The 27,960-nt window shown below is 40.7% G+C and overlaps 1 protein-coding gene and 1 long non-coding RNA gene across 2 annotated transcripts in view; one reads left to right on the top strand and one right to left on the bottom strand.

Moving 5' to 3' along the window:
• Window positions 1-27,960, top strand: part of LOC134470686 (uncharacterized) — a 63,835-nt gene that overhangs the window by 21,501 nt on the left and 14,374 nt on the right. The window lies entirely within an intron of this gene.
• On the bottom strand, window positions 1,421-7,865 carry LOC100725845 (protein SPATA31F1). Its single transcript, XM_003470693.2, has 4 exons — window positions 7,428-7,865; window positions 6,737-6,782; window positions 6,186-6,246; window positions 1,421-5,245 (listed from the first exon to the last, which is right to left on the bottom strand). Exons 1-4 carry the CDS (start codon window positions 7,569-7,571, stop codon window positions 1,585-1,587), a joined length of 3,912 nt encoding a protein of 1,303 aa, XP_003470741.1. The 5' UTR covers window positions 7,572-7,865; the 3' UTR covers window positions 1,421-1,584.

The raw sequence follows: 27,960 nt of genomic DNA, 5'->3' as shown, positions 1-27,960 counted from the left end.
ACAACAGTGCTGTAGAAATGTCTCAGATAGCAAGTTGTTGGAGAGGCCATGTAAAGCAGCTCTATAGGAGGACTTCATCTAGTCTGTGAGGGAGAGCGCAGACAGGATACAGTTTGGAGGAACTTATTTCTTTTGGAAGTTGCTTACATATATCAGTATGCTTCTTGACCTCCTTCTTGGATTTCTCTAACACAAGGATTTCAGAGAATTGCACATAATATTTTCATTAGTGATAAACAGATATTTCTCTGAAATAGGAAAATATTGGACATTCCAAACAAGAGAGGCAAATGGGCCAGAAATTTAATCAGGTTATAAGAGATTTATGTGTGGCAATAAACTGTAGATTTTTGATCACTTTCTGTGGGTGGTTAATAGATAGGATACTTTCTAAAGACCTAAAGCTTTCTTTTAACAATAAAATGAGTGATTTTGGTGGTTTCTGAAATGTAATGGGGAAATAGTTAAGAAACAGAGGGATGAAGAGATGGAAGGGCAGGCCCAGGAACCAAGGGCTGGAGCTGTGAGGCTTGCATGTTGCAGTCCTTGGTGAGACAAAAGCAAGAGTCACCTTCTGAGGGGAAGGTACTGTACAGATCCTGTGCAGAGATTAGGCTGATAATTTCAGCACTGTCACCATGGAAGTATGGACGTTTCCAACATCCTGCCATGGAGTAAGGATGTTGAAAAACAGTAATAGATAAGGACCCCAGGTAGACGTGGTATGGAATTTGGACATAGCAATAGGGCCAGCGCAAGTAACATTGCAGGCTCAAATAGGTTTAGGAAACTTGTGTTTGTGATATTTTTTACTTCAAAAACTTCAGTGCTTAATTTGCTACCCTTCATCACACATCCTAAGGGTGAGCAGACCCAAGCTCAGAGTTTACCCATGCTTCCCCCAAGGAATTTGGGTGCTGGGTTTCTTCTCCTGGATCTGGGTTCCTTTTGGGGCCAAGCAAAATGGCTTTTATCATGTATCATACCCTGCTCAGGAATATGTCAGCTGTTGTCCCAGATACACAGGCCTCCGATGACATGATCCCACTCTCCCAACTGTCTCTGCGGGAGGGACAGCCCCCACCACTTCCTATTATGATCTATTTCACACTCAGTCAGTCAGTGGAGATGAGAAACATGAAACAGGGCTACAGTAGGCTCCCAGGTGGGTTCTATGGAAAGGTGCTGTCAGTACCAATAGGAAGCTGACAGGAGAAATTCCATCATTTAGGTTTGACATTTGTCATATTTAGCTTCATGGGGACCCTTGGGACTCCTTTAAAATGTCCATTCAACTTGTGGGTTAAATATCCCTATCTGATAGATGGGCTTTTCTAAAAAAGCCTCCTTCATGCCTTTTCTTAATGAAGTACAATGGAAACAAGGAATAAAATAAAAAAAGAATGCATAGACACAGTGATTTCGGCTGGCATTCTGCCATACCTGATCATTGATAGAGATTATAGTAAGTAATGATCTTCAAGGAATGCAGAAACGGGAAGGCTAGAATCTCATAGTCATGAATTGTTCTCCTTGAGCAAGACAATGTTTCTGAGGTGACGTATGGGGGCTAAGCGGGTTCCCTCATTGGGAGGAACAAGCCACTCGAGGACAGTGGTGGAGATGGCCTGGGACGGAGGCAGATCCACGGAGTTGGGAGCGTAGCGGAAGCTTATTGCGTGGGGCATGGAAAACATCTGAGTCCGGGCCCACTCTCCGCTGTATGGGGAATGACTGGCTCTTGGGGTGCCTCATCAGTGTGTCACGCTTAGTTTTTTCCATGGGACTTTTGGCTTGAACCAGGCTCTTTTCCATATATTCTTTTTTGGTTTTGGCCACCTTACCAGGTGTATAGAAGATAGAGTTCCCGTGCTCTCTGCCTTTGGTCATGGTATTTTTGTGTTGGTTGTGGAGAGTACCAAGGAAGAACAGAAAAGATTTCATCTTATTTATCAGGCCAGACTCTGGAAGGCTGGGCCTCTTGGAAGAATGGGCTGGCATCACCTGCCTCTGAAAAACCTGACCTTTCAAAATTTGGCCCTTATGCTGAGTTGGCTGGCCCTGTGAGATCCGGGCCACTGCAGGATGGAAGTTCTCAGGGATCTTTGCAGGTTTGAGGAGGACATTTAACTTGCTCTGATGGTCCTGCATGTCATGCTCAGGTTCTTTCCCCCCAGGGACCTCTGTGTGTGGCTCTGGGAGCTGACATTCAGGGTGATCTTGGGAACTGCTTTGCTGGGGATCCACAAGATGACACCTATGGGTCTGTTGCGAGGAGCCTTGGAGTTCTGTCTCCAAAAGCATCTCTTCTGGCTTCTGATCTTCATCAGCATCATCAGAGTGTCTTTCTGCACTGGTCAAAGACAGCCCATGCCCTGCATCCCCTTCTCCGAGGTCAACTGATTCTTGAGGTTTCCCTACATCCTCCCTCTTTTCAGCCAGTATGGGGATCTGGGCTGAGCCCTTGCCTGGGTTTTGAGGCTCAGGGCTCCAGGATTCCTCCAGGCTGGGGTGGTTTACACTGGCCTCCACCTGAACACAAAGCACCTGGGCCTCAGTCATATCCCCAACAGGCTGTGAGATCTTGGAGGGCCAGTTGGTAGAAGCAGGGGACGCTGATTTGGGTCTAGAGGACTGTGGGTTGTGCTGCACAGCCTTCGGCTGAGGGGCCAGGTGGTCTCTAAGGTGGGCCTGCTGTGAGTCTGGAGCAGGAGAAGAGTCTGGCAAGATGAGCGGCTGCTGGAGCACTGTGCTTCCACGGTTGTTCAGACTACTGAGAGATGCCTGGGAGAACTTGTTCTCTGGCCTGGCTTTAGTTAGTTTCCTGGCCTCCACTGCCCTTATGGAAAGTCCCAACTTTATCTCCAGGGCCTTTTTTCTCAGGTGGAAGTTTAGCTTGTTAGAGGTACGTGTTTTGAATGAGTAGGGGACACCAGGACGTGTCTGGCTCTCCAGAGGCACTGACTGTGTTCTTCCTTTCACCTGCACCTCAGGCTGGAAATCTTCTGCACTGTCTGCCCAAGTCTTGCCATTTTGAGAGCATGGCCCGAGCCTCCCACTTGGGTCTTCCAGTGAGATCTTTTGAGTCAGAGGCTCCTTTGGGGTTTCCACAGGCCCTGGCTCCATCACTGCGGCTACAGAGCAGCTAGTGATTGCTGGAGCCATAGCTCCAGAGAGAGCTACAGAGTAAAGAGCAGGCAGTCCTGACAGGAAGGCGAGATACTTGTGCCGTAAAGTCATCTCCAGTTTCTCAATGGCTCCTTGAGACAGGGTTTGGTGCAGCTTAGGATGTTCAGTGCCAGTGTCTGGTGAGGCCTGTTTTTGCTGATGAAGGGCTGTTGGCATCCTGGGCATAAGTTCGTCATGGAGGTCAGGGTCACTCGCTGCCTGCAGCGCCAGGGGCTGACCTTGTGGAGTGCAGGGGAAGGGAGCCACTGCTAGGACCCCAGGAACTATGCCTTCCCAGGAGCTATACACACGGCAAGGGACATTGCCCTGGTGGATCTGCCCACATTTGGAGTCAATGTGGTTCTGAAGTTTTGCCTTGGCCTGGGAAAACAAGTGTGGCATGGGGATGGACACTTGGGCCAGTAGAGGTGAGAATGGGTCACCATCCCCCTTGCCCGTAGGTTGGGGGACACTCATGTTGGGTAGGGTTGGGCTGCTACGGGACAGGGTCTTCTGGTCAGCAGAGGACAGGAGCAGCTGGAAGGACTGCTGGATCTTCTCAGGCAGGCCCCAGCGGAGGTGAATCAGCTGCTTCTGGAAGTGAAACTCCAGCAGCCTGCGGGTATGCTCCGGGAAGAAGTGCAGTTTCCTGGTGAGGACTGAGACCGGTTTCCCTGGCCAGGACATGTTCATAGGCTTGGGAGCCTGGGCTTTGTCACATGGCTCAGACCGCACAGAACTGTGGGCATGGCGAGACCTCTGGGTGACAGCTGGCAGGCCCCACTGAGGCTGGAACTGCCTCTGCAGCAGGTGCCACTCCAGGGTTTCACATTCAGCTGGCGTCAGAAACGGGACACTGATGTGAGCTTGTTGATGTTCAGCTGGAGACACAGAATTTGGAGAAGGTGTAGCAAAGGGCGAATTTATCTCAGGTGGTGTTTTGGGCAGCAAAGGGTGGAAATAGAGCTCCTTGAATAGAAGGGACTCCTTCAACGGGGGCTTGAACATGTTCTTGCTCTTGGAGAGGCCTTCAGAGGTCAAGAAAGTGGCAGCCAGGGACTCACTGTGGAGAGAGGGGAGGCCACAGAACAGCTGCCTGTCTTCCTGATGCAGGTCGTTCCTTGAGTCTTTAGCCTGTCTCGCAGGCAGTGAATAGAAACCATTCAGGACTTCTGAGGAAGGAGAGGGTATGGATAGACCCATAGCATTTAATCTTTCCTGGTGGTGTCTTTGTTCCAGGTCCATATCAGGCCATTCAGAAACCCAGAAGGCCTGGGTGGGTTCCCCAACCATATATGAACACCAAGTTTGGTGGGCACTGTGGTCAAATCCATGAACATAGACCTGAGGATTATTATTCGAGACACAATACATTGGTGTGTGTGGCATAAACTGCCTCAGGGAGTCCTCCACACGCCTGGGAAGCCCCCATCTCTGGAAATGCATCCATTTTTTCATGTGTACCTCAAGAAGTCTCAGCACTTCAGGACTGAGGAATGGGAAGTGGACCTGTGGTACCATATGGAAGGCCTCTGGATTTGTCAAGTTAGTGATCTCTGGCTCCACGTATATAAAAGAGATCTGCTGAGAGTCCACAGGCTGCTGGTCCTGATTCCCCTGGACAGAGTGAAGGTTGCCCATTTCTTGTTCATTCACTGGAACCACAGGCTCCTCCACCGTCAATGAAGTGATAGTCTGTGGGCCCATAGGTGCATCTTCCAGTTGAAATCTTTGTCTTTGTTGGACATGATCAGCCCAGTACTCTTGGAGGCTAATTGCATTGGTAGATTGCATGAAGTGTTCTGTCAGTTGTGCCAGTGTTGGGGGTACAGATGCCAGTGCAATTTCTCCAGGATGCTGAGAACAAAGCTCCAGATTCTGCCCCAAACACACAGTTGACATGGAGAACAGCTCCACCTGAGGAACTTGGGGTGGCCCTGATAAAGCGGGGCAGATCTGGTTATTCTCATCCTCCAGCAACTGCTGAATCTCCAGAGCCGCTGCATTGCAGGTTGGGCAGGAGGAGTCCGCACACAGGAGCTGCCTCACACTTTCCTGCTGGGGAAGCCAGTGCTGGCTGGGAAGGAAAGTGTAATGATTGTTAGTGAAGAGTAGCATCTGCTTCCTTGGAAGAGAGTGGTCTGGGTATTGCTGCTGCCCACCCCAACCCTACAAGTTATGAACCTTCACTGGAAAAGGAAGTCCTTGAGGAAAGTCTTTCTGAGAACCACAGCATATCTGTGCTATGGGAACTGGCATCTATTGGGAATCAGCCTTATTCTGAGGAGAGAATAAGGTAATAGATTTCTGTATGAGGGTTTCCCACATCAGATCCTCCCTGAAGATAGACCAGAAAGAAAATCTGCCAGATATAGACAAACCCAGACTCTTTCCTTGAAAATCTATAGCTGTTGAGAGAATATGACCATGATGACTTCATGCAAAATCCATTCTCTCAAGTAGATTTGTCCTGTGGCTGAGATACAAGTGGTATCTTTTTAAAATTATGCACAGATGAAATATTGCATTGTAGAACTAATGTGACCCCAGCACTGGGTAGAATTAGTTGATTCCTTCCCACCACCACCACCACTTTTTTTTTTTTTTTTTTTGCCATTTTGAGACAGTGTCTTGCTATGCAATTCAGACTGGCTTTGAGCTGTTTGTAGCCTAGGCTGTTCTCGAACTCACAGTGATCCTCCTGCCTCAGCCTCCTGAGTACTGGGATTACAGGTGGGCACCCAGGCCCAGTTTGTCTTTTCTTTTCTTTTGTACCTGGGATCGAATTCATAACTTTTTGCCTGCTAGGCAAGTGCTCATGCCACTGAGCTAAATCCTCAACCACGATTCTCCCTTTTGAGATGTCTGACCTGCCTTCTGTCTCTGGCAACCCTCTCCACTGCCATGTCTGCCTCCTTCCCACCTGTTATCCCTTTCTTCGCCCTTGCCTCAGGCAAGCCGAGAAATCATTACCTTACAAGCTAAGAACTGAGAAACTATGAAGAACAAAAGATCACCTTTTCATGACAGAGATCAGCTCCCGCGGCTTCTCAGATTCTTCTTGGTAAAGTCTCCTGGCTGAGGAGTAAGGACACAGTTTATGGCATGTGAGTGCTCACTCTCTAGGGAGCTGGAGGCCTTTACTCCCAGTGAGAAGGGACTTACTGGAAAGCCCAGCGGTCACTATTCTAGAGACGTGTGGGCACACTCTAATCATCTGAAACTTGCTTACTCTCCAACTGTTCTCATCTGGTTTTCACAAGTGCGCTCTGAGGGATCATCAGATGTAATTTACGCAGGATTTTGAAACTAACCAGCGATAGAGTTAGAAACATTTGTACTATTTCCTCAATTCTTTATTTTCAGGGGAATTGGGTGGGTAATTTTGGTACATTTCCATGTTCTGATTTCCCACCCACCCAAGTCGTCTGTGAAAGTCATGAATTTGGAGAATTAGACACTCCAAAGTTAAAGCACTTGAGTCCTGGCACCAGGTATCATAGAGGGGCAGAAATCACAGAAAGCTATTCCACAGTGGAAGGCAGTTAAGGAGAGACTGGGACTTTACCTTTTGATGCCGCATTTCTAGCCCTTTGCCTGATTTTTTGGTGACGCTTAAAGACAAAAATATTAGAATGTGAATCTGGAATGCCTTTTTTTCTTCATATTCAGATTAAGACAGAGCCCAAATACATTGCCCACTTCCTGCATTTATTTATATTTTAATTATGTTCCCACTTTTTAAAATCTTTACTCCACATTTTCTTACCCCAACACTTCCTTTTATCAACTTATTTATGATTGATCCCAAGGCTTTATAAAAACTTTATATCTCCCCATCCAGGTACCAGCAGAAGTCTTTCTAAAGACCTAAGACAATGCTAGAAGAAGAATGGAATACACATGAGAAGGTATGCTTCTAACAGTCACAAGAATTCATCTTGTAATGCCTTCAAGGACTGTAAACCAGAAAGTTATCTCACACTGAAAGACCTCTGAGGCTTTTGATCCAGTGTAGTGGATCCCATATCCAGGTCTTTACTCAAACCAAACAGGCAGGTTATTGGTTTTTCTATTACAATATCCTACAGGCAAGGAGTAGTAAGTAATTACTTTTAGCCCGCAAGAAAAAGGTACAAGAAGATCTGGTATTAAAACTGGCAGAGAAGGATAATGAGATCATACAGAGGAACTCTGGAGCTTGAAGACTCCCTACTTACGGCTTAACCTAATTTAACTGTGGTCACAATGTTTCCTACCTGGCAGCAGCTCCTCTTATATTCAAATCTCAATCCATGGTAATTCCAGCTCACTTGCCAAATAATTAGGAAAATAATAAAGATAGATCCATAGGTATATAAGAGGTACAAGATATCCCGCAGAACAAAGGTAGGGATCATCATGGTCTAAACCTCATTAGCATGAGGAGACCAGCCATCCCTACATGTAGGCATTCAGAGTTCCAGTGACCAATGATGCCACGTGCCAGGCCTTGTCATGTCCACCTCACAGAAGACAGAACCAGACCACGAAACTTCATCACAAAGCCCTTCTGTTTCCTAAGAGAAGCAGATGTGGTGATGTGGTCTGTAGATGAAAATCTTACTTTTTTGTCCCTGGACACAATACCTGATATCTACAATTTAAAGGAAGGAAGGTTTATTTTATCTCACAGTTTGTAGAAGTTTAAGTCTATATTCAGCTGGTTCCAAGGCGGGGTGGCTTGGCAAAGGAGAAACAGCTCACAACATGGTGGCAGGAAGCAGAGAGGGATCAAGGGAGGAGGAAAGGACACAGACTCCTCTAGGCTGCATCTCCAGCTCATGTCCTCCAACCAGGCTTCACCTCCTAAATTATGTTTAACTGTAAACTCATCAGTGGACTAATCCATTGATAAGTTTCACAACCCCATGATCCAAACATCTCTCTAAAGCCCCACCCATTAGCACATGAGACTTTGCGGGGGGAGATCTAGATATAAGCCATAACACTGATGGACATCAGTAAAAGTTACTTAGCCTGGATCTATGTGCCACATTCAAAAGCAGCGTCTATGTCCCATTCTCTTCACTCTCAACTTCCCACATCAGACTGTTGGTGCAGCGCTCTCCTTCCCCTGTTCTCAGATAACTTGACTACCACAGGGCAGCTTGTGAGAAGGAATGGCTGGGACAGAGGAACTTCCACCAATTCTCCAACTCCGTTTTGGAAATACATTTGAGAAACACACAGCATTAAGGGAGATCAGAGAGTGATTATAGCTTGGGGATGGAGAGCTTGGATGTTTCAGACAACAGCTGATCAAAAATCAGAAGTGAGAGAAGAAAAGACCATGACTATGTAGCAAGGAAGGGCCTAGGTGGCTCTGTGTGTGCATGTGTGTGTGCATGCGTGTGTGTGTGCATGTTACTTGGGACCTTTGTACTAAGTTACATCTGCAGAATTTTTTATTTTTTGATTTAGGGTCTTGATTAGTCGATAAATTATTGCCCATGCAGGGCTTGAACTTGTGATACTTTTACCTCAGCCTTTGATCAACACTGGGATTCCATGTGAGTTAGGCCACTAAGCCTGACTCATATCTTTAAATGACACCGTAGGAGGAAAGAAAAGAATCCTCCTGTCTGTGTGGGTGAGGTCTGTAAACGCTGCTTTCCAGGAAGGCCCTTTAATATAGTTTATGTCTGGGGCTCTGTCCAAGGTTTGATGTTCCTGAGCTGTTTCTGCCCATGTGATAGCCTTCTGCCTTCTCAGGGAGAGGAAAGACAGAGAGCTAGGTTAGTAGCCACTTCTGACTACAGGACTCAGCCTATCTGCTCTTGGTGGGTGTATCTTCTCTGCTTGAGATAGGTGCTATTTGCTTGTAGGATTTTTGTTTGTTTGACTTGGATTTTGGAAATCTTTGGTTTTTTTTTTATTTTAAAGAGCAAAAAAATTGTTTCAAAACAGGTTAGTAGTAGACTTAAAATAATTAATACATTGCATATTGCTGTCCTCATAGTAGTTATTCAGAGTGCAAGATACAGGCATGATATCTTGTCCAAACAATATTAGCACAAACTCTTCTTTGCAATGAACTCTAAGAGAAACTAACTATATAACTATATTAACTATCTTGTGTATAAATATACTTATTCTTTTTCTCTTCCTTCCTTTCTCCTATCCCCTATCAGAGTTTGTCTTTTCTTTTGAACTGTTTCTTCACAATTTATAATATTTGTTGTACATTTTTGTATACTCATTCAGTTTCTCGCATTAGTGAAACAATATGATGTTTACACATATGGGTTTGATTTATTTCACTTAAGAATATGGTCTCAGCCTCCATCTATTTACCTATAAAAGTCTCTTTCTTTATGACTCATACATATATATGATATATATAATATATATAAACTGATATATCACATCTTTTTATCCATTCTCTGGTTGATGGACATTTGAGTTGTTTCCCAAGATTTACCTATTACAAACCGCCACTACAAACATGGCTGCTTATATATCACTGTGGTATGATGTTTTTAATTCTTCTGGGAAGATACTCAGAAGGGAATACTTGGATTGAATGTGACTCCCAATCCTAGTTTTCTGAGGATTCTCCACACTGATTTCCACAGTGGTTTCACCAGTCTACACCCCACCAACAGTGGAGAAGGGCTCCTTTTTCCTCATCCCCCTGCTAGTATTTGTTATTGTTGAATTTTTGATGATAGTTATGTTTTCTGGGATGAGATGGAATCTCAGTGTTGTTTTAATTTGCATCTCTTGAATGACCAATTATGTTGAACATTTTTCCATGTATCTATTTATCATTTGTATTTCTTCATCTGAGATGTATCTCAGATGTCTATTTTTGGATTGGATCTTTGAATTTGGAAAGTCTGGTTTTTGCAATTCTTTATATGCTCTAGATATAAGTCTTTTGTCTAAGGGACAATTGGCTATAATTTTTTCTCACTGTTTAAGTTGTCTTTTCACTCTGTTGATGATTTCTTTTGTTGTGCAAAAGCTTTTTAATAAGGCAAGATCCCATTTTTTGGTTCTTTGTAATATTTCCCTTGCAGTCTGTGTTTGTTCGTGAAGTTTCTGCCTACACCTATGTCTTCGAGATTCCTACCTATTTTCTCTTCCAGTAAACTTAGTGTTTCTATTTTAATATTTAGATCTTTGATCTATTTGGGTGGAAATCTTTAAAACAATCTTTAAATCTCAGTTGTCATCTAGACGTTTCACTCTTATACCCTGCCCGTTGATCTATGCATTTATGTAACTAACTTGACCTTGCACATTATAATTTATTGTAAATCGAGGATCTTGAGTATTCCTGAGAACTTCTTGTCCTCTTATGAATGATCTCACCCACCCCCTTACCCCCCAAAGTCCTTGGATCCAAATCTCTAGGAAGTCTTTTTGGTCACTCCTCCAGCATCTAGTCTTCCATCCAACTGGTAAGAACTCTGTGTTCTTCTCTAAGCTGTTAAAATCAAGTATAGACATTTTGAAACATTTAAAACTAGACTATTAAAAGTCTAGTTTCCAAGACAAGACTAATTCACATGAATCAAGAGCCAATGATTTATTCCAAATCATTTTATGGACTAATTTTTAAGGTTCAGGTCTTAAAAAAAAAACTCAAGAGAAAGAATGCTCAGGTAGGATCAATGTGGTTAAAGAAAAATTTTCCAGGGATAGCAACATTGGAGGTTTTGTTCTAGAGGTACAAGTGGTGAGGTACAGAACTGTTATGGGTAGGAGGGAAAATTGCTTACAAATGCAAAGCTTTGAGGAATGAGCCATGGAGTTCACTTGACTATAAGAAATGGAAATTGTCCATAACAGAGGTGCAGGTGGGTAGGTGTGAAGGTGGTTGAATCATGGAATGATAAAGCTGACGAGTTGTTAAGAGGGGAGGTCTGGTGGGAGAGCAATCACTGGGGTCTGACCCGGAAGAGTATCCCCCTTCCAACCCCTCCCTCCCCTTGCTTCTTGGCAGCCATAATGTAAGCAGCTTCCTCTGTGGCAGACCCTTCTGCCCCTCGTACCTTGGAGCCTGCCAAATATGGACTAAAACCTCTAAAACCAGTGATCCAAAAAAAACTGTACCAACTCCCCACAATGAATGTGATCATTATGTAATCCTAATATATACTAATAAAAACAAAACTTTGAAAAAATCAGACACACAAACATAAATATCTTACATGAAAAACCCAAAGTACAAATAAATTAAAGAGTAAAATGAAAGACAGACAATAGGAAAGAAGGAGATCTTTTGCAAATGAAAAAGAAACCAAGAGTTAGAGGGAGTAAGAAGGATGGGGTAAAGGAAATGTAAAGAAAATTAGGATGTATTATGTGCCTATTCCACCTTCCCACCATAGATGTAATCACTATGTGCTGCAAACATATACTAATAAAAATTAAAAATTTAGAAATTGTCCTTCAAGTTGCATATTGTCAAGTATCGAGACTCAGTCACAAGAAAGTTATACTGTAACATGTATATGTGAATCTAGTCTCTGTCTCTGTCTCTGTCTCTGTTTCTCTTCTCTGCAAAGGGGTTGATGGCACATTCAGGTGAATAACACTGCACAAAGGGAGAATTCTTGTCTTTGGTGGAACAAAGCAGGAAAACACAAGATGCTACTTAGAACAGCACTTTAAAAACTTATAAACTGTTTTTTTCTGGACTTTTCCATCAATAGTTTTGGACCAAAGTTGACCATAGGTAGCTGAAATGTTGAGAACTGGAATCATGCACAAGTGGGGGTTTTACTGTATGTGTCGCTCCAAAATTTATGTGTTGAAACCTTATCACCAAGGTGGTGGTATTAGAAGTTGGGGCTTTGGAGGAGGGTGTTAGGTTGTGAGGGCTGTGCCTTAATGGAAGATAGTATTAATGAACTTACTAAAGAGGTATGAGAGAGTTGGTCTTATGGCTTTTGTTTTACAGCCAAGAATATGATCTCTTTTGGCAAATATTTCATGAGCTGTTTTTAAGTATGTTGGTCTATGAAAGTCAATTTGTTGGGCTGGTTGATCAGATATTCTATATTCTTACTGATTTTCTACTTACTAGTTCTGCCTGTTATAAAGATGAGTGTATTAAAACCTCAAACATTAATCTTCTCCTTTCAGGTCTTTCTTTTTTAGTTCATGTGCTCTGAAGTTCTGCTGCTAGGTATATAACATTTAGAATTGTTATCTCTTCTTGATTAATTCACCCTTTTCACCATGTATTACCCTTCTTCATTCTTGGATATTTTCTTTTTTCTCAGTAGAATTTTAATGATAGCCACTCCTGCTTTCTGTATTTGAGAAGAGTTCATATAAAAGCAGTCATGCAATATTTAACTTTGTGTGTTTTATTTCACTGAATTTTTTAAATTATTGTTTTGAAGGTAGTAAAATACAACAGAACAAAGCCAATCGAGACAAAGCAGTGAAATTGGTACAGAACTTCACAGCAGGATACTGGGACAACAGTAATAGGTACTACAGTATATCTTGTTACCTTCACAATAGTTGTCCATTCAATCAGATATAGCAAAATCAAACCAAAAACAATAAACTATAAAACCTATCAAAACAAGAGTATTGAATAGAACAATATAATTAATCATATTATATATATAATATGATTAATTAATTATAATTAAAATCAAACCAAAAACAATAAACTATAAAACCTATCAAAACAAGAGTATTGAATAGAACAATATAATTAATTATTATATTATATATATTATATATATTATTATATATATTATATATATTATTATATATATTATATATATTATTATTATATTAATTAAATATAATTAATATATTAATTATATATAATTAATTATATATAATTATAATTAAAATCAAACCAAAAACAATAAACTATAAAACCTATCAAAACAAGAGTATTGAATAGAACAATATAATTAATTAATTAATTATAATTAATTAATCATATTATATATATAATATGATTAATTATATTGTTCTATTCAATACTCTTGTTTTGATAGGTTTTATAGTTTATTGTTTTTGGTTTGATTTTGCTATATCTGATTGAATGGACAACTATTGTGAAGGTAACAAGATATACTGTAGTACCTATTACTGTTGTCCCAGTATCCTGCTGTGAAGTTCTGTACCAATTTCACTGCTTTGTCTCGATTGGCTTTGTTCTGTTGTATTTTACTACCTTCAAAACAATAATTTAAAAAATTCAGTGAAATAAAACACACAAAGTTAAATATTGCATGACTGCTTTTATATGAACTCTTCTCAAATACAGAAAGCAGGAGTGGCTATCATTAAAATTCTACTGAGAAAAAAGAAAATATCCAAAACAGTGAAAACAATATTGGCCTACAGAGAGATGGTAGAAGGAAACCCCCCATATTTGCTATATTGCATAAGATCAACCTCCCAAGAGATGCTCAGACTGCTGGCTCCCATTTACTAACGGGGAAGGGGAATGGGATGTTTGAGTCTCAGCCCGCGCACCAGTAGGCTCACAGTTGCTTACTAGGGAAGCAATCAGGTTGCTTTTTTGAAACTTTTTTGTCTCAAGATCTACCTTTTTCCTACAAATGACTCATTTATCTTTCTTTATGGCAGAGTAGTACTCCATTGTGTATAAAACATTTTCTTAATCCATTCATCTACAGATGGACATATAGGACAAGATTTAGCTTTTATAAATTGTGCTATAAAATGGCCATGCCAGTACCTCTGTAACATAGTGTCTTTAACTCTTGTAAGATGACTAGAAGGGGAATAGCTAGTTTGAATGGGAACTTTTTGAGGATCGCTATTCTGATTTTTATGATGCTGTACTAGTTTCCATCCCCATCAACAGCATTTAAAGCTTCTTCCCCCACAGCCTTGCCAACCTTTGTTGTTAATTTCTTGTTGACAGCCATTTTTTCATAAATTGGAATCTCAGTGTTGTTTTAATTTGCACTTCTCTAATGGTTAGAGATACTGAAAATACTTTCATGTGTTTATTGGCTATCTGTATTTCTTCTTCTGAGAAGTATCTGTTCATTTTAGTTTTGATTTTGTATTTGGTCTGATTTTCTTTTAAAAATTTGTTATAGATATTAATATTTTATAGATTAATATTAATAATAACATATTAATAATTAATATTTTATAGGTATTAACACCCTGTCTGTGGAGCAGCTGGCAGGTTTTTCCCATTCTGTAGTTTGTCTCTTCATGCTGTTGTTTCCCTTGCTGTGCAGAAGCTTTTTAATTAGCTACGATCCTACTTGTTGATTCTTGGTATTTCTTGTCCAATGAGGGATCTGGTCAGAAAATCTTTGCCTATTCCTGTGTCTTCAAGATTTAACATATTTTATCTTCTAGCAGATTGTTTTCTGTTTTAACGTTTAGGTCTTTGACTCATTTTGACTTTAGTTTAGCTCATGTGGAGAGAGTTGAGCCTAGATTCAGTCATTTGTTTAGTGTTTGTATGATGTGTCTCAGTTGTAACTTTGATATCTCTGTACATATGTACACACTGTGTTTAAAATGGGTTTCTTGAAGGTAGCGTATAATTTGGTCTTTAAAAATTCAATCTGAAAAAAAAGGGGCTGGGGATTTAGCTCAGTGGCATAAGTGCCTGCCTTGCAAGCAGGCAGTCGTGAGTTCGATCCCTGGTACTGATAAAAACGAAGAAGACAAAAAAAAATTCAATCTGATAATTTCTATCATTTATTTGTATGAACAGATCATTTACATTTGCTGTGATAATTGAATGACTATATTTAAGTCTAACATTATTTATTTGTTGGGATTTTGATTTTTTTTTCTTAATTGTTCTCTCTTACATTGCCTGCCCTCAGAATCATAAAGGCTCTAGAAGTGCTCTTGGAGCCTGGGTTAGAGTCTGAAAGGATTAGTTTTTGTGGGGGTGGGGGAGCCTTGGCAGTGTGTGTTTTGTTGATAGTTATGTCAGCTACAATCTTCCTTGAAATTTCTAAATGGAAAACTCCCTGAATTACTTCAATGACATTATTAACAGCTAAAGTTGCCTAACAATGATTCTCGTAATCCTTACAGTAAACAATGGCGTGAAGCAATGCTATAGCATGACAGATGCTTGTGGTTACTTTACTACGACTGAGGTTGCTTATTCGTAGCAGCCTTTCTAACCGGCTGATCTTTGTTAATAACTCTTACTATGTTGTCTGAAAAAAAGACTTCGAGAACCACACATCTATCACTGGTTTTCCTCCAAAGAGTAATTCTTTAAAGAGTAAACTTAGGGTGCTTATTCCAGATCTTCAAACAAATTCTATGACTGCTCCTTGAAATTTCTGACACCTTCTGAGAGAAGACAGCTGTGACCTAGTTTAAAGAGCTGGTATCTTTTATATTCCCAAGAACCAAGAAGATAGCATGAAGTTCTACTCTCCTACTGTGTATGTTATGAAGAAAACCAAAGTAACAACTTTTAATGTTTGTTTTCCAAACATAAGTATGTATATTGTAGTTGATATATATTTTCAATTCACTTATTTCTCTCCTTTTTTGCAGTTTCTTCTATGTACTCTGCACTTGCCTATGATCTAGCCATTCTGCCATTTAGTATTATTCCTCTAGATTTAGTGTCCTTTTGGATCAATAGGTTTGTTTTCTCTTCTTATAATATGACTATATTACAGTTTAATAATTCCCTAAAGTTGTTTCCACCTTTAAGTCACTATAAACAATGCTCCAATATGGCCAGGTATGGTGGCACACATCTGAAGTCCCAGTGCTTGGGAGGCTGAGGCAGGAGGATCACTGTGAGTTTGAGGCCAACATGGACTACATAGTGAGTCCAGGCTGGCCTGACCTCCATAGTGAGATCTTATTTCAACAGAACAGAACAGAACAGAACAGAACAGAACAGAACAAAACAAAACAAAACAGTGCTCTAATAAGTGTTGTCTAAAAATGTGTCTGCAGGTCACAGAGCACTGGCCTCTCAAACAGAGTTTTATTCAGTCGAAGATATACAGCAGCTGTTAGGCCTTCGAGCCACAAAGCCCTTTCATCTTCTGATCCTGCATCACTGGCATCAAAGACAAAATTTACCTTACACTATACAAAATTGTCTCTTCTCAGTGACCCTCTTTAAATCAAAAGACAAAAGTGTAGTAACCCTTTTATCAAAACTGTACAATGAGGTATAGCTGGATATACATGTAAGAATTTGTCGATGTCGCTCCTGGCCGGCAGGAAGGACACACGACAAAGTCTGGCAGTGGACAACCTTTTCTTTTATTTTCCTTCTCCGTACAGCCTGCCCTGGGATCGCTCCCAGCCGAAGCCTCCTTTGGTCCGCTCCCCGCGGCTCCTTCTGGGCTTCTACTTCCGGGCTTCTTCTTCCCCCCCAGGGGTGGCACCAGTATATATACGGATACAGTGTCCAATCATGTTAAAGTAAGCAAGGCAAGCTGATTGGCTAACATCATCAGTTGCCAGGCAGACTATATTGTTGAGCGGGTTGCTTACGCGGTAAGCAGGAAACTAACGTGCTCGATGGGAGGGGTAATCTACCTCAGGCTTTACTCTTTACTACAGGCCTCACGTCCGCCAAGTGAGGCGACCGGGCTCGGGGCTGCGGCTCCCAACAAGAATTAATGAAATATTTCAAAATAGCTAGTAGAGAGAATTTTGAATGTTCCCCAAAGAAATAAATTATATATGTCTCAGGTAACAGATCTACCAGTCATCTTGATTTATCATTATGTATTCTATACATGTATTAGAAAGCCACTGTGTTCACTTTAAATATGTATATTTATAGACATTTAATTGACTGTGTCAATTAAAATATATTAATTAAAAATAAAGTGTAATAGAATCAGATATTCAGCTATGTTTTGTCTATCACATAGGTCAAACTAACAAGCATTCAAATTCCATATGGATTGGGGCTGGGGATTTAGCTCAGCAGCATAAGCATCTGCCTTGCAAGCAGGCAGCCGTGAGTTGGATCCCCGGTACTGATTAAAAAAAAAAAAAAAAATTCCATATGGATTTTACTTAAAATTTCATTCTTATGTTTTTTAAAAATGTAAAATTATTCTGAACCTATGTTTTTCAGATTACGAGTCCAGATCCATTATTACATTATTAAATTATTGGAGAGCGTCACTATCAGAGTTATTTGAGTGAAATGCAGTGGAGAAGATAGAAAACATTAGGAAGCTTCACACGTCATAAAAGTAGGATTGTTTCAGAAAACTTTGAGTTCAGTTGCAGATCCAGAAACACATGCTTACAAGATAAATGTATCGGGCCGCATTACAAACTATGCTTCTCACTACGTTCACAGTGAAAAGTTTTGAAAACATACCATGAGTTGTTTCTGAAAAAAACAATATGGCCTTGAAAATAGGAATTGTGGGGCTGGGGATTTTGCTCAGCGGCATAAGCGCCTGCCTTGCAAGTGCGCAGTCGTGAGTTCAGTCCCTGGTACCGATTTAAAAAAAAAAAAAAAAGTAATTGGTCATGAGGAAAATGTGCAGCAGAGGCTCACGTTCAGTTTGCCTGTCCGTCTCGCATAGTCTGTCCCTCTCAGCTGGGGACATACATGCTTTCCCACTTAATAACAGTTAATGGCTTCCGCCGGCATGTCTGGGGACAGCAGAACTAGCCTTCCAAGACCCTTCTACATCAATAGCACAAGCAGAAGGCTTTTCTCTCTTCTCTCTTACACATACGCACACACACATATGCACACACACACGTCCGCGCACACACAGACACAGACACACACACACACACACCCACACAGGCTACCCCCACCTGGAATCCTCAATTAGGTCCATGGACTTATAAAAGAACTTGAAGGAAAACATAAGCATTCCAGATGTTTATGACAGAAAGGCTTCTCTCTGACCCAACCACTCAGTTGACAAAGAAACTGAAAGTTAAGAGTCCTGTAGCTATGTTTTCTGAGTCACAAAAGATTAGCTTAAGTCATGGTATTGTAGTTCTAGCATTTTAAAAACTTATATACTAAAGTATATAATTAAGTCACACTGTAGAAAAATCAGAATGCACAGATTAGGGTCTGAGATGTAGCTCGGTCGAAAAAATTTGCACAGCACGCACAAGGCCCTGTGTTGGAATCCAGCACTGAAAAAATGCACTGACTAACAAAAAAGATGATAAACGCAAACAGGTACATATATTTTTCCTTCAAGAATGAGATTATAAGAAATTCCAGGTAACCTTAGGTTTTGGTGGTGATGTTTTAGGTAAATCACCAAAATTATGACCCATGAAGTGGAAACTGATAAATCAACCATTAAAATAAAAATTTCTTCCCTTCTAAAGATATTGTTAAAATAGTTAAAAACGTGCCACACTTATAGAAAAATCTTTGCAAAATATGTGTCTAATAAAGGACAGATATCCAAAATATACAAGAATTCTAAAAATTCAGTTTCAAAATGATCAAAAGATCTGGGCATCTCACCAAAGAAGACATGCAGATGTTAAATACGCATATGAAGAGATTTTCAACATCATTTGCCATTGGGGAATTGAAAATGAAACCAAGATACTACCATGCAGCTATTTACATGGCTAAAATCCAAAATACTAATGCCATCAAAAATTTGCAACAATATGAAGGAAATGGAAACTCTTACTTGTTGCTAGTGGGGAGGCAAAATGGTACAACCAGTTTTGGTTTTTTTGTTGTTGTTGTTGTTGTTTTTGTTTGTTTGTTTTTGGTACAGGGGATTGAACTCATGACCTTGCACTTACAACCACTTTGGAAGACAGTTTGCACTTCCTTACTAATCTAATATAGTCTTACCATATGATCCAGCAATTTTTCTTTTGGGTATTTGACTAAATGAACTGAAAATTGCTAGGCATGATAAGGCCTGTAATTCCAGCCCTTGGGAGGCTAATGTAGGAGGATGGCAAATGTGAGCCCAGCATGGCAACCTAGAAATTACCTATCTATATCTACATCTACATCTACATCTACATCTATATCTACATCTATATCTATATCTATATCTCTGTATCTATAACTCCATGTACATGGTAAAGGCTTGGGATATAGCTCGGTACTGGTTCAATTCCAAGTACTGCAACAACAACAACAATAATAACAAATACAAGTTTTAAAAGGAACTGAAAACCAATATGCACATAAAACCCTGCATACAGATGTTTATACCAGTTTTGTTCATGACTAGCAAAGTTTGGAAGCAAACAAGATATCCTTTAGTAGATAAACTGATAAACAAACTGTGACATATCCATACAGCAGAATATTACTCAACATGGAAAAGAAATGAAGGAATTAGTTGGCTCAGTGTGAACTGAGTGCCTAACATGTACAAGGCCTTGGGTTTGATTCCTAGCATCACAAAAAATAGAAGAAGTCTCAGGCTATGAAAAGACATGAAGGAATCTTAAATATGTATTACTAAGTGGAACAGCCATTTGAAGGGTACGTATTCTATACTACTAATGATATAACATTCTAGAAAGGGCGCAACTATGAAAACAATCAAAAGATCAGTAATCAACAATTTTTAAAAATCCCAAACAGCCCAATTAAAAAGTGGGCAATGGACATGTGTTTATTGGTCATTGTATAGCTCATTTCCCCCAAAAAAGATACAAGTGACCGATAAGCATATGAAAAGATGCACAGCATCATCAGGCATTAAATAAATGCAAATCAAGACCACAGGGAGGTGCTGCTCCACACTCATTAGCATGGCTATTATTAAAAAATAACACACCCAAGTGTTGAGGAGGATTGGGCCAAGTTAGAACTCTGGTGAGTTGCTGGTGCAGCAGCTGGTGGTGAAACCTAGCAGTTGCTGTGAAAAATGAAACAGCTGCTGTGTGAAAGAGTTTGGCAACTCTACTAACGTTAAAGATAGCATCGCCATAATGATCCAGCAACTTCACTCCTAGTTGTGTCTTCAAAAGAAAAAAAGTAGAACTTAAACAGGTACTTTGCACACCAGTGTTTGCACTAACATTGCTCACAAGAGTTGGAAACAACCCAAAGTCTCATGCAGTCATGGTGGGGCAAGCCTTTCAAAGGTGGCTGAGTCTGGCATTTGTGGTTGGTTCATTGTCTAGAGGGACTGGTGGTGTGGGTGCTGTACCCATCCTAGGGCAAACAGCCTGCACACAGTATAAGGGAGGGAAAGAGGCTAGATTTGTCCCTTTTCCTGTTTGCTCTTGTCACTTTTGGTATCTGCTGTAGCCACCATGAACAGTTGCCCCTTAGCCACACCACCGTGCCTTAGAGCCAGCTGAGCATGGACTGAAAAAGCTCCACAAATAGTAGACTAAATAAACCTTTCCTTCCTTCATTTTTGGTGCCAGGTGTCTTGTCTCAACAACAAGTAAAAGTCACCAAGACACACACATTTGTCAAAACCCACAGAATGCATAACACAGACAGGGAACCCTGATCAGCTAGGGGCAGTTGCACAGCCGAGGAGCCACTGTGGGCAGTGGAACTGCCGGTTAAGTCTGAGTGAGAACCTCTCAAAACTACTAACATTTCCTGGCAGCGCCCCTGGGGGAAGCTGGGGGAAGCCTGACCAGCACTGGTGAAGTATTGAGCAAGAAACTGGAGGAAAGGGTTTTACCCAAGGCCTATGAGGATCTTAGCCAGCTTCTAGTGCTAAAGAAAGATGAAGACCTCTACTAGGGGTGACTGAAGGACACATGTGGCAAAGACGCCAAGAAGCCTTGAGCTGCCTTGTGTGTCTGAGAGTGGCGTGATGCCTCCTTGTGAGACTCCCGGGCAGACACTCAGTCACCAGGCTCCAGAGTCTGCAGCTGAGCGGAGGCTCCTCCCGGTCCTCTGCAAAGGAAAACACCATTGCACTCACCTCTGACTTACTCTAGGTCCTTTAGGGATTTCTCTTCCCTCTATTTTAGTCTTTTTGGAATTCTCCCTCCTGAACACATCTCCCTTCTTGGTTCCTCTGCAAGTTCTGTGGGTATAGTAACCAGCATTCCTCAGCAGATTCCTGGCGCTTTCCCTGACCCTCACCTTTGCATCTGGTCTCTTTGATGCCTTTTGGGTCCTCTTTGGGCAGAATGGTCACTGTTCTTGTAAAAAAAAGTTAGATCAATGTAGCAAGTGGCCTTTAAAACAACAAAAGCACGCTAATGGACTTGGTGTACTTTAGTGAATAACGGTGTATGGACATTTGTTCCCCGATTGTAAGAGAGAAACCACACTAATGCCAAATGGTAATGGGAAACTGTATTTGGTTCTGGCACAGGAAAAGAATTTTAGCGGAAATTATTCGTACTTTCCGTTCAGTTTTTCTGCAGCCTAAAACTGTTCTGGAAAAGTTTTTTTGAAAAAGAGCATACCATGAATATGTTTGTAACTTGCTTTTTAAATGACCGTATTTGCACTTTGTTGACATCTTTCCAGGGAAGCAGTCCAGACTGGCAGGGATGAGGAGAGGGTGGCAACCAGAAGGTGAGCTGAAGGATAAGGTGAAGGCATGAAAAAGATGAGATTCGGAGGGTATGGGAATTTAGGGGCAGGGGTACTTTACACCAAGCCTGCCGAGGGAGAGGCCACACGGAGGGGAGGCAGCAGCATCTGAATCTGAAGACCTACCTGAAGCTGAGATTTTGACCAAGGCAGGGATTTTCTGCCCCTACTCAGGGAGTCCGTGGCCTCAGGCTGCCAACAGACTGGCACCAAAAGATCAAAGCAAGACGACGTCTCACACGTTCACGCCTGTGCTCAGCATGTTCCATGATCTCCCTACTAGTGCAGAATGGGCAGATAAAAGGTGGACCCACCGTGGAGGTCAGCTGCCTAAGATTACCACAGTAGAAATCTCCTAGGTAGACAGGCAACTGTGGGGTCATGGGAAAGACCTGTTCCAGCTTAAACCAGGATGTGTGCACACAAACCCAGCTTCCCACCTGCTGCCATGGACTCTTCTGAGTCAACTCCCTTCATTCCGGGCCTCCTCCTGGTCTCCTCACCTGTGGCTATGGGCCCAACTCTCCCTGGGCAGGCAGGATGTGCTCGTCGCAAGTCTCCTTTGATCTCTGGGTATATTCAGGAAAACATCTGGAGAGGTTTGGCTCAGCAGGTCGCTCTGCTCCAAAGGCCAGCCAGAGGCTAGACTTCTATTGCTGAGGCACAGAACCACCTTTTCTGGTGAAGGAACCACACTTCTTCCCATGTTGGCTTCCTGCGTCCTCCTGGCAGTGGACATGCTCTGCTGAACAGCAGGGTCCTGTCAGAGGAAGCAAGTCTGACCAGCACTTTCTCCCAGCTCGGCGGAAGGCTAAGCACTCCTGGGTTTCCTCAGCAGCCCTGTCCCTGTACTGCATGAAGGAAGCCCAGCACACCCTGCTTTTGTTAGTCTTGGCTTCTTTGTTGGAAGGAGGATGCAGAGCTACCATGTGAAAGATATTAGGTGGCCAAACCTAAGTCCATTCTATCCACTCAGGGAAGCCTCTTCGCCTGGCTGCTTTCTGGGCCTCTCCCCGTGTCCCCTCCCAAATTCTCCCATATCCCTCACAGTTCCAGGACGCCAGCCCTGCCCAGCTCCTCTGACCTTAGCCCCATGCTCTTGCTCAGGAGCCAGGATCCTTGCACTGACCGACAAGGCCTTCTACCTCGGGCCCTAACTGCTTTTGCATCACCCTTGTTACTTTCTCCCTTGATTGCCCTGCCTCAGGCTGATTGGTCCAGCTAACAGACCAGGTGTGCTCCACCCTCAGAACATCTGTCTGAGCTCTAATTCCCCAGCGGCAATTCCTCAGAAATTCCTCTTCCCTAGTCATCCATTGGCTCACCACCTCACCTTGTCCTTGTTCTGTTAATTTTCAGGGAAAGTGAAAATTCTGAGTTCACTTCCCTGAACTCTGCATTTAAAACTGTGCTCCCATTCGAGGTCTCCCTAAACCCCTCCCTCTGACTCTTTGTGATTATCTGGTCACTTTCTGCACACTTCTTTACTTAATACTTTTGCTCTCCCTTTTGAGCACATTTCCAATATCAGTTACCTGGGAGCAGGTTTTTTTCTTTGGTTCACTGCAACATTCCAAATGCCTATGACAGTGCCTGATAAACTAGACGTAGTGGTACACACTTGTAATCTCAGCACTCAGGAAGCTGAGGCAGGAGGATTGCCAGTTTCTTAATATTTGGTGAAGGAATGAAAGAATGGATAAATGATCGCCATTCATTCTCCTGCTTACAACCTTACTCTGATCCTGTATGTGCTATAATGTGCTCTTTTTTTTTTTTTTTTTTTTTTATTTAAGAGGAAAAAGAGAAAAACACAAAACAAAACAAAGCAGTGTAAGGTTACACATAATACAGAACTACAAAAAAAAAAACATAACAGTAAGAAATCACCTGTTAATAGATTACATAATATCATCTTGGAAATAGTTGCTCAAATCACAGTATCAAAGAATACAAAGTAGACATTCAAACGGAGAGACTGCAAACAGCTGTGTTCAATGATCCAAAAACATTAATATAGTCAGCTATTTAACATCCCTAAACACACTTGTTGTTATATCCGTTAGAGCTCTTTTTTTTCCCCTCCCTCTCTTTTTTATAACAAAATTTACACATTTTGGATTTTATTACTCCTCAGTTCTCATTACTCTCTTGGGGGGGAGAGAATAAAGTCAAATATGGCAAAACAAAGCTGTAAGTCCAAACCAAGGATAGACATAGCACATGATGTAGAACAGAGTACAAGGTCATCAACAATGGTTATCAACATTGTCTCTTGTTTCCTTAAAAGGAATTGTCCATCTCATTAGATATTATAAAGCCGGACAAAACAGTGGAGAACAAGACCAATAAAACTTAGGCATTGTGAACATTACAGGACTTCCAAAGGAGACAATAGTCAAACCAGAATGGGCATCTTTGTGAATCTTATTGCCTTCAAATTAGTTGCCTATACCTTCAAACTTGCTACTATCGCACAGAATGGAACAGAGTCTAATCAGTCAAAACAAGATCTTGGGAGTATTACAGGACTTCAAAACAAGTTAATAGGAGATCAAAAAGAGTTACTACTATATATCCTAATTTTTTAAGTTTTTCCCTTAATTAAAATAAACATAAGAAATAGCTAAATAATTTTTTTTAAAGAATAGTAGTTACCATAGTGTCTGTCTTTTTCCTTAAAATATTTGGATAAAACTTCATATACTATAGCTTCAAATATTTCCATATCAAAAAGCCCAGAGTAAAGCCTTTCTAATTAATAAGTGAAAATTTTATAAGGCTTCAAGGCCACATAATGGGGAATCATGATTATCACATATTTTTATATATTTGAATCATTACTTACATTAGGGAAACTATTCGGTATTCATACATGCGAGATTGATTTATTTCACTTATGAGTATGGTCTCAAGCTGCGCCCATTTATTGATAAATATCTCAATGCGATCCTTCTTTATAGCTGAATAATACTCCATTGTATAGAAATACCACAACTTTTTTATCCATTCCTCAGTTGATGGACACTTGGGTTGTTTCCAAGATCTGGCGATTACAAATTGTGCTGCTATAAACATTAGGTGCACATATATCCCTGTGGTATGATGCTTTCAGTTCTTCTGGGAATATGCCTAGAAGTGGAATAGCTGGAATAAATGGGATTTCCAATCCCAACTTTTTGAGAAACCTCCAGACAGATCTCCACAAAGGCTGTACCAGTCTACACTCCCACCAACAGTGCAGGAGAGTTCCTTTTTCCCCACAGCCTCTCCAGCATTTGTTGTTGTTGGTTTTCTTGATCCTGGCCATTCTTTCAGGAGTGAGATGGTATCTCAGTGTGGTTTTAATTTGCATTTCTCTAATGACCAATGATGATGAGCATTTTTTCATGTATTTATTTGCCATTTGCATTTCTTCATCTGAGAATTGCGTATTCATCTCAGATGCCCATTTTTGGATTGGATCTTTGAATTTTGAAGGTCTGAGTTTTTTTAATTCTTTATATGTTTTAGACAAGAGTCCCTTGTCTGAGAGAGAGTTCACTAAAATCTTTTCCCAGTTTGTGGGTTTTCTTTTCACTATGCTGAAGATTTCTTTTGACATGTAGAAACTTTTTAATAAGAAGTGGTCCCAGTTATTGATTCTGGGAAGTATTTCCCGTGCAGTTTGAGTCCTATTCATGAATTCTCTACCTACTCCTATGTCTCCAAGGTTTCTACCCAATTTGTCTTCCAATAGATTTAGCGTTTCTGTTTTAATATTCAGATCTTTGACCCATTTAGATTTTAATTTAGTACATGGTGATAGACATGGGTCTAGCTTTAGTTTTTGGCAAATGGAGAGCCAGTTTTTCCAGCACCATTTATTAAAGAGACTGTCGTTCTTCCAGTGAACCTGCTTGGCTCCTTTATCGAAGATAAGGTGGTTGAGTGTGTTTGTAGTTGTGGTTGTATCTTCTAATCTATTCCATTGATCTTCAGCTCTGTTTTGATTCCAATACCATGTTGATTTTACTACTGTTGCTTTGTAGTATAATTTCAAGTCAGGGATTGTGATGCCTCCTGCTTTGTCTTTGCTGCTTAGAATTGCTTTTGCGATTCTAGGTCTCTTCTGGTTCCAGATGAAATTTAGGAGTGATTTCTCTAGATCTATAAGGTATGTTGATGGTATTTCTATTGGGATTGCATTGAATCTGTATAAGAGTTTTGGGAGAATGGCCATCTTCACAATGTTTGTTCTTCCTATCCATGAGCAAGGGATGTCTTTCCATTTTCTGAGATCATCTTCAATTTCCTTTTTCAGTGTAATATAGTTTTCACTGTATAAGTCTTTCACTTCTTTCGTAAGAGTAATTCCTAAATATTTCATTTTTTTGCTTGCTAATGTGAATAGTCCAGTTTCCCTTATTTCCCCCTCTGTGGTTTTGTTGTTTGTGTATAGGAATGCTATTGATTTCTGAGTATTGATTTTGTATCCAGCCACATTCCTGAATTTATTTATTGTATCTAAGAGTCTTTCAATGGAGCTTAGGGGGTCTTCTATGTAGAGTATCATGTCATCTGCAAACAATGACAACTTAACTTCTTCTTTTCCTATCTTTACCCCTTTTATTTCTCTTTCTTGCCTAATTGCTCTGGCTAGTACTTCCAGTACTATATTAAATAGGAGTGGTGATAAAGGACATCCTTGTCTTGTGCCTGATTTTAAAGTAAAGGCTTTCAATTTCTGGCCATTTAGTATGATGCTGGCTGTTGGTTTGTCATAAATGGCCTTTATTATATTGAGGTAAAGACCATCTATTCCAATTTTCTGTAGAGTTTTTATCATGAATAAATGTTGGACCTTATCGAAGGCTTTTTCTGCATCTATAGAAATGATCATGTGATTCTTATTTTTGGCTTTATTGATATGGTGAATTACATTTATTGATTTGCGTATATTGAACCATCCTTGCATTCCTGGGATGAATCCCACTTGGTCATGGTGTATAATCTTCTTGATGATTTGCTGGATCCTATTTGCCAATATTTTATTGAGGATTTTTGCATCTGTGTTCATTAGGGAGATCGGTCTATAGTTCTCTTTTTTAGTTGGGTCTTTCTCAGGTTTTGGTACTAGAGTGATATTTGCTTCCAGGAATGACTTAGGAAGGATTGCTTCCCTTTCAATTTCATTGAATAGTTTGAGGAGTGTCGGCATTAGGTCTTCTTTGTATTTCTTGTAGAATTCTGCAGTGAATCCATCTGGGCCTGGGCTCTTCTTGGTGGGTAAGGACTTAATTACATTTTCAATTTCAGTAACCGAGATTGGGTTATTCAACAGTTTTACATCCTCTTGATCTAGCTTTGGCACTTCATATGCTTCTAAGAAACTGTCTATTTCTTCTGTGTTATCAAACTTTTGAGAGTAGAGGTTTTCAAAATAGGTGTTGATGATCTTCTGTATTTCTATTGGGTCTGTAGTGACTTCTCCTTTTTCATTTCTTATTGCATGAATTTGAGCTTTTTCTTCCCTTTTTTTAATAAGGTTGGCTAGGGGCTTATCGATTTTATTTATTCTTTCAAAGAACCAACTCTTTGATTTGTTGATCCTTTGGATTGTTTTCTTAGTCTCTATTGCATTGATTTCTGCTCTGATTTTTATAATTTCCTCTCTTCTTTTGGCTTTGGGCTTGACTTGCTCTTCCTTTTCTAGCTGTTTGAGGTGTAGCATCAAGTTATTTATTTGTATTCGTTCTGTTTTCCTGATGTGGGAATTGAGTGCAATAAATTTTCCTCTCAGAACGGCTTTCATTGTATCCCACAGATTCCGGTAAGTTGTATCTGCATTTTCATTTTCTTTTAGGTATTGTTTGATTTCTTCTTTAATTTCTTCTGTGACCCACTGATTACTCAAGAGTGTGTTATTCAGTTTCCATGTGTTTGTGGGATTTTTGCGGTATCTTTTATCATTAATTTCTAATTTCAGAGCGCTGTGATCCGATAACATGCAAGGGATGATTTCAGCTCTTTTGCACTTGTTTAAATATGTTCTATGAGCTAATATATGGTCTATTTTAGAAAATGATCCATGTACTGCTGAGAAGAATGTGTATTCTGATGTTGTTGGGTGGAACATTCTGTATATGTCTATCAAACCCATTTGTTCACAGGTATGATTCAGTTCTGTTATTTCTTTACTCATTTTCTGTCTGGTCGATCTGTCCCTTGGTGTCAATGGTGTATTAAGGTCTCCCGTTACAATTGTGTTACTGATAATTTGAGTTTTCATTTCTGTTAATAAT

Source organism: Cavia porcellus, unplaced genomic scaffold, assembly GCF_034190915.1.
Source record: "Cavia porcellus strain 051 isolate PalLab524CR breed Dunkin Hartley unplaced genomic scaffold, mCavPor4.1 scaffold_1, whole genome shotgun sequence".
NCBI lineage: Eukaryota > Metazoa > Chordata > Mammalia > Rodentia > Caviidae > Cavia > Cavia porcellus.
This window is presented reverse-complemented; position numbering and strand designations above follow the sequence as displayed.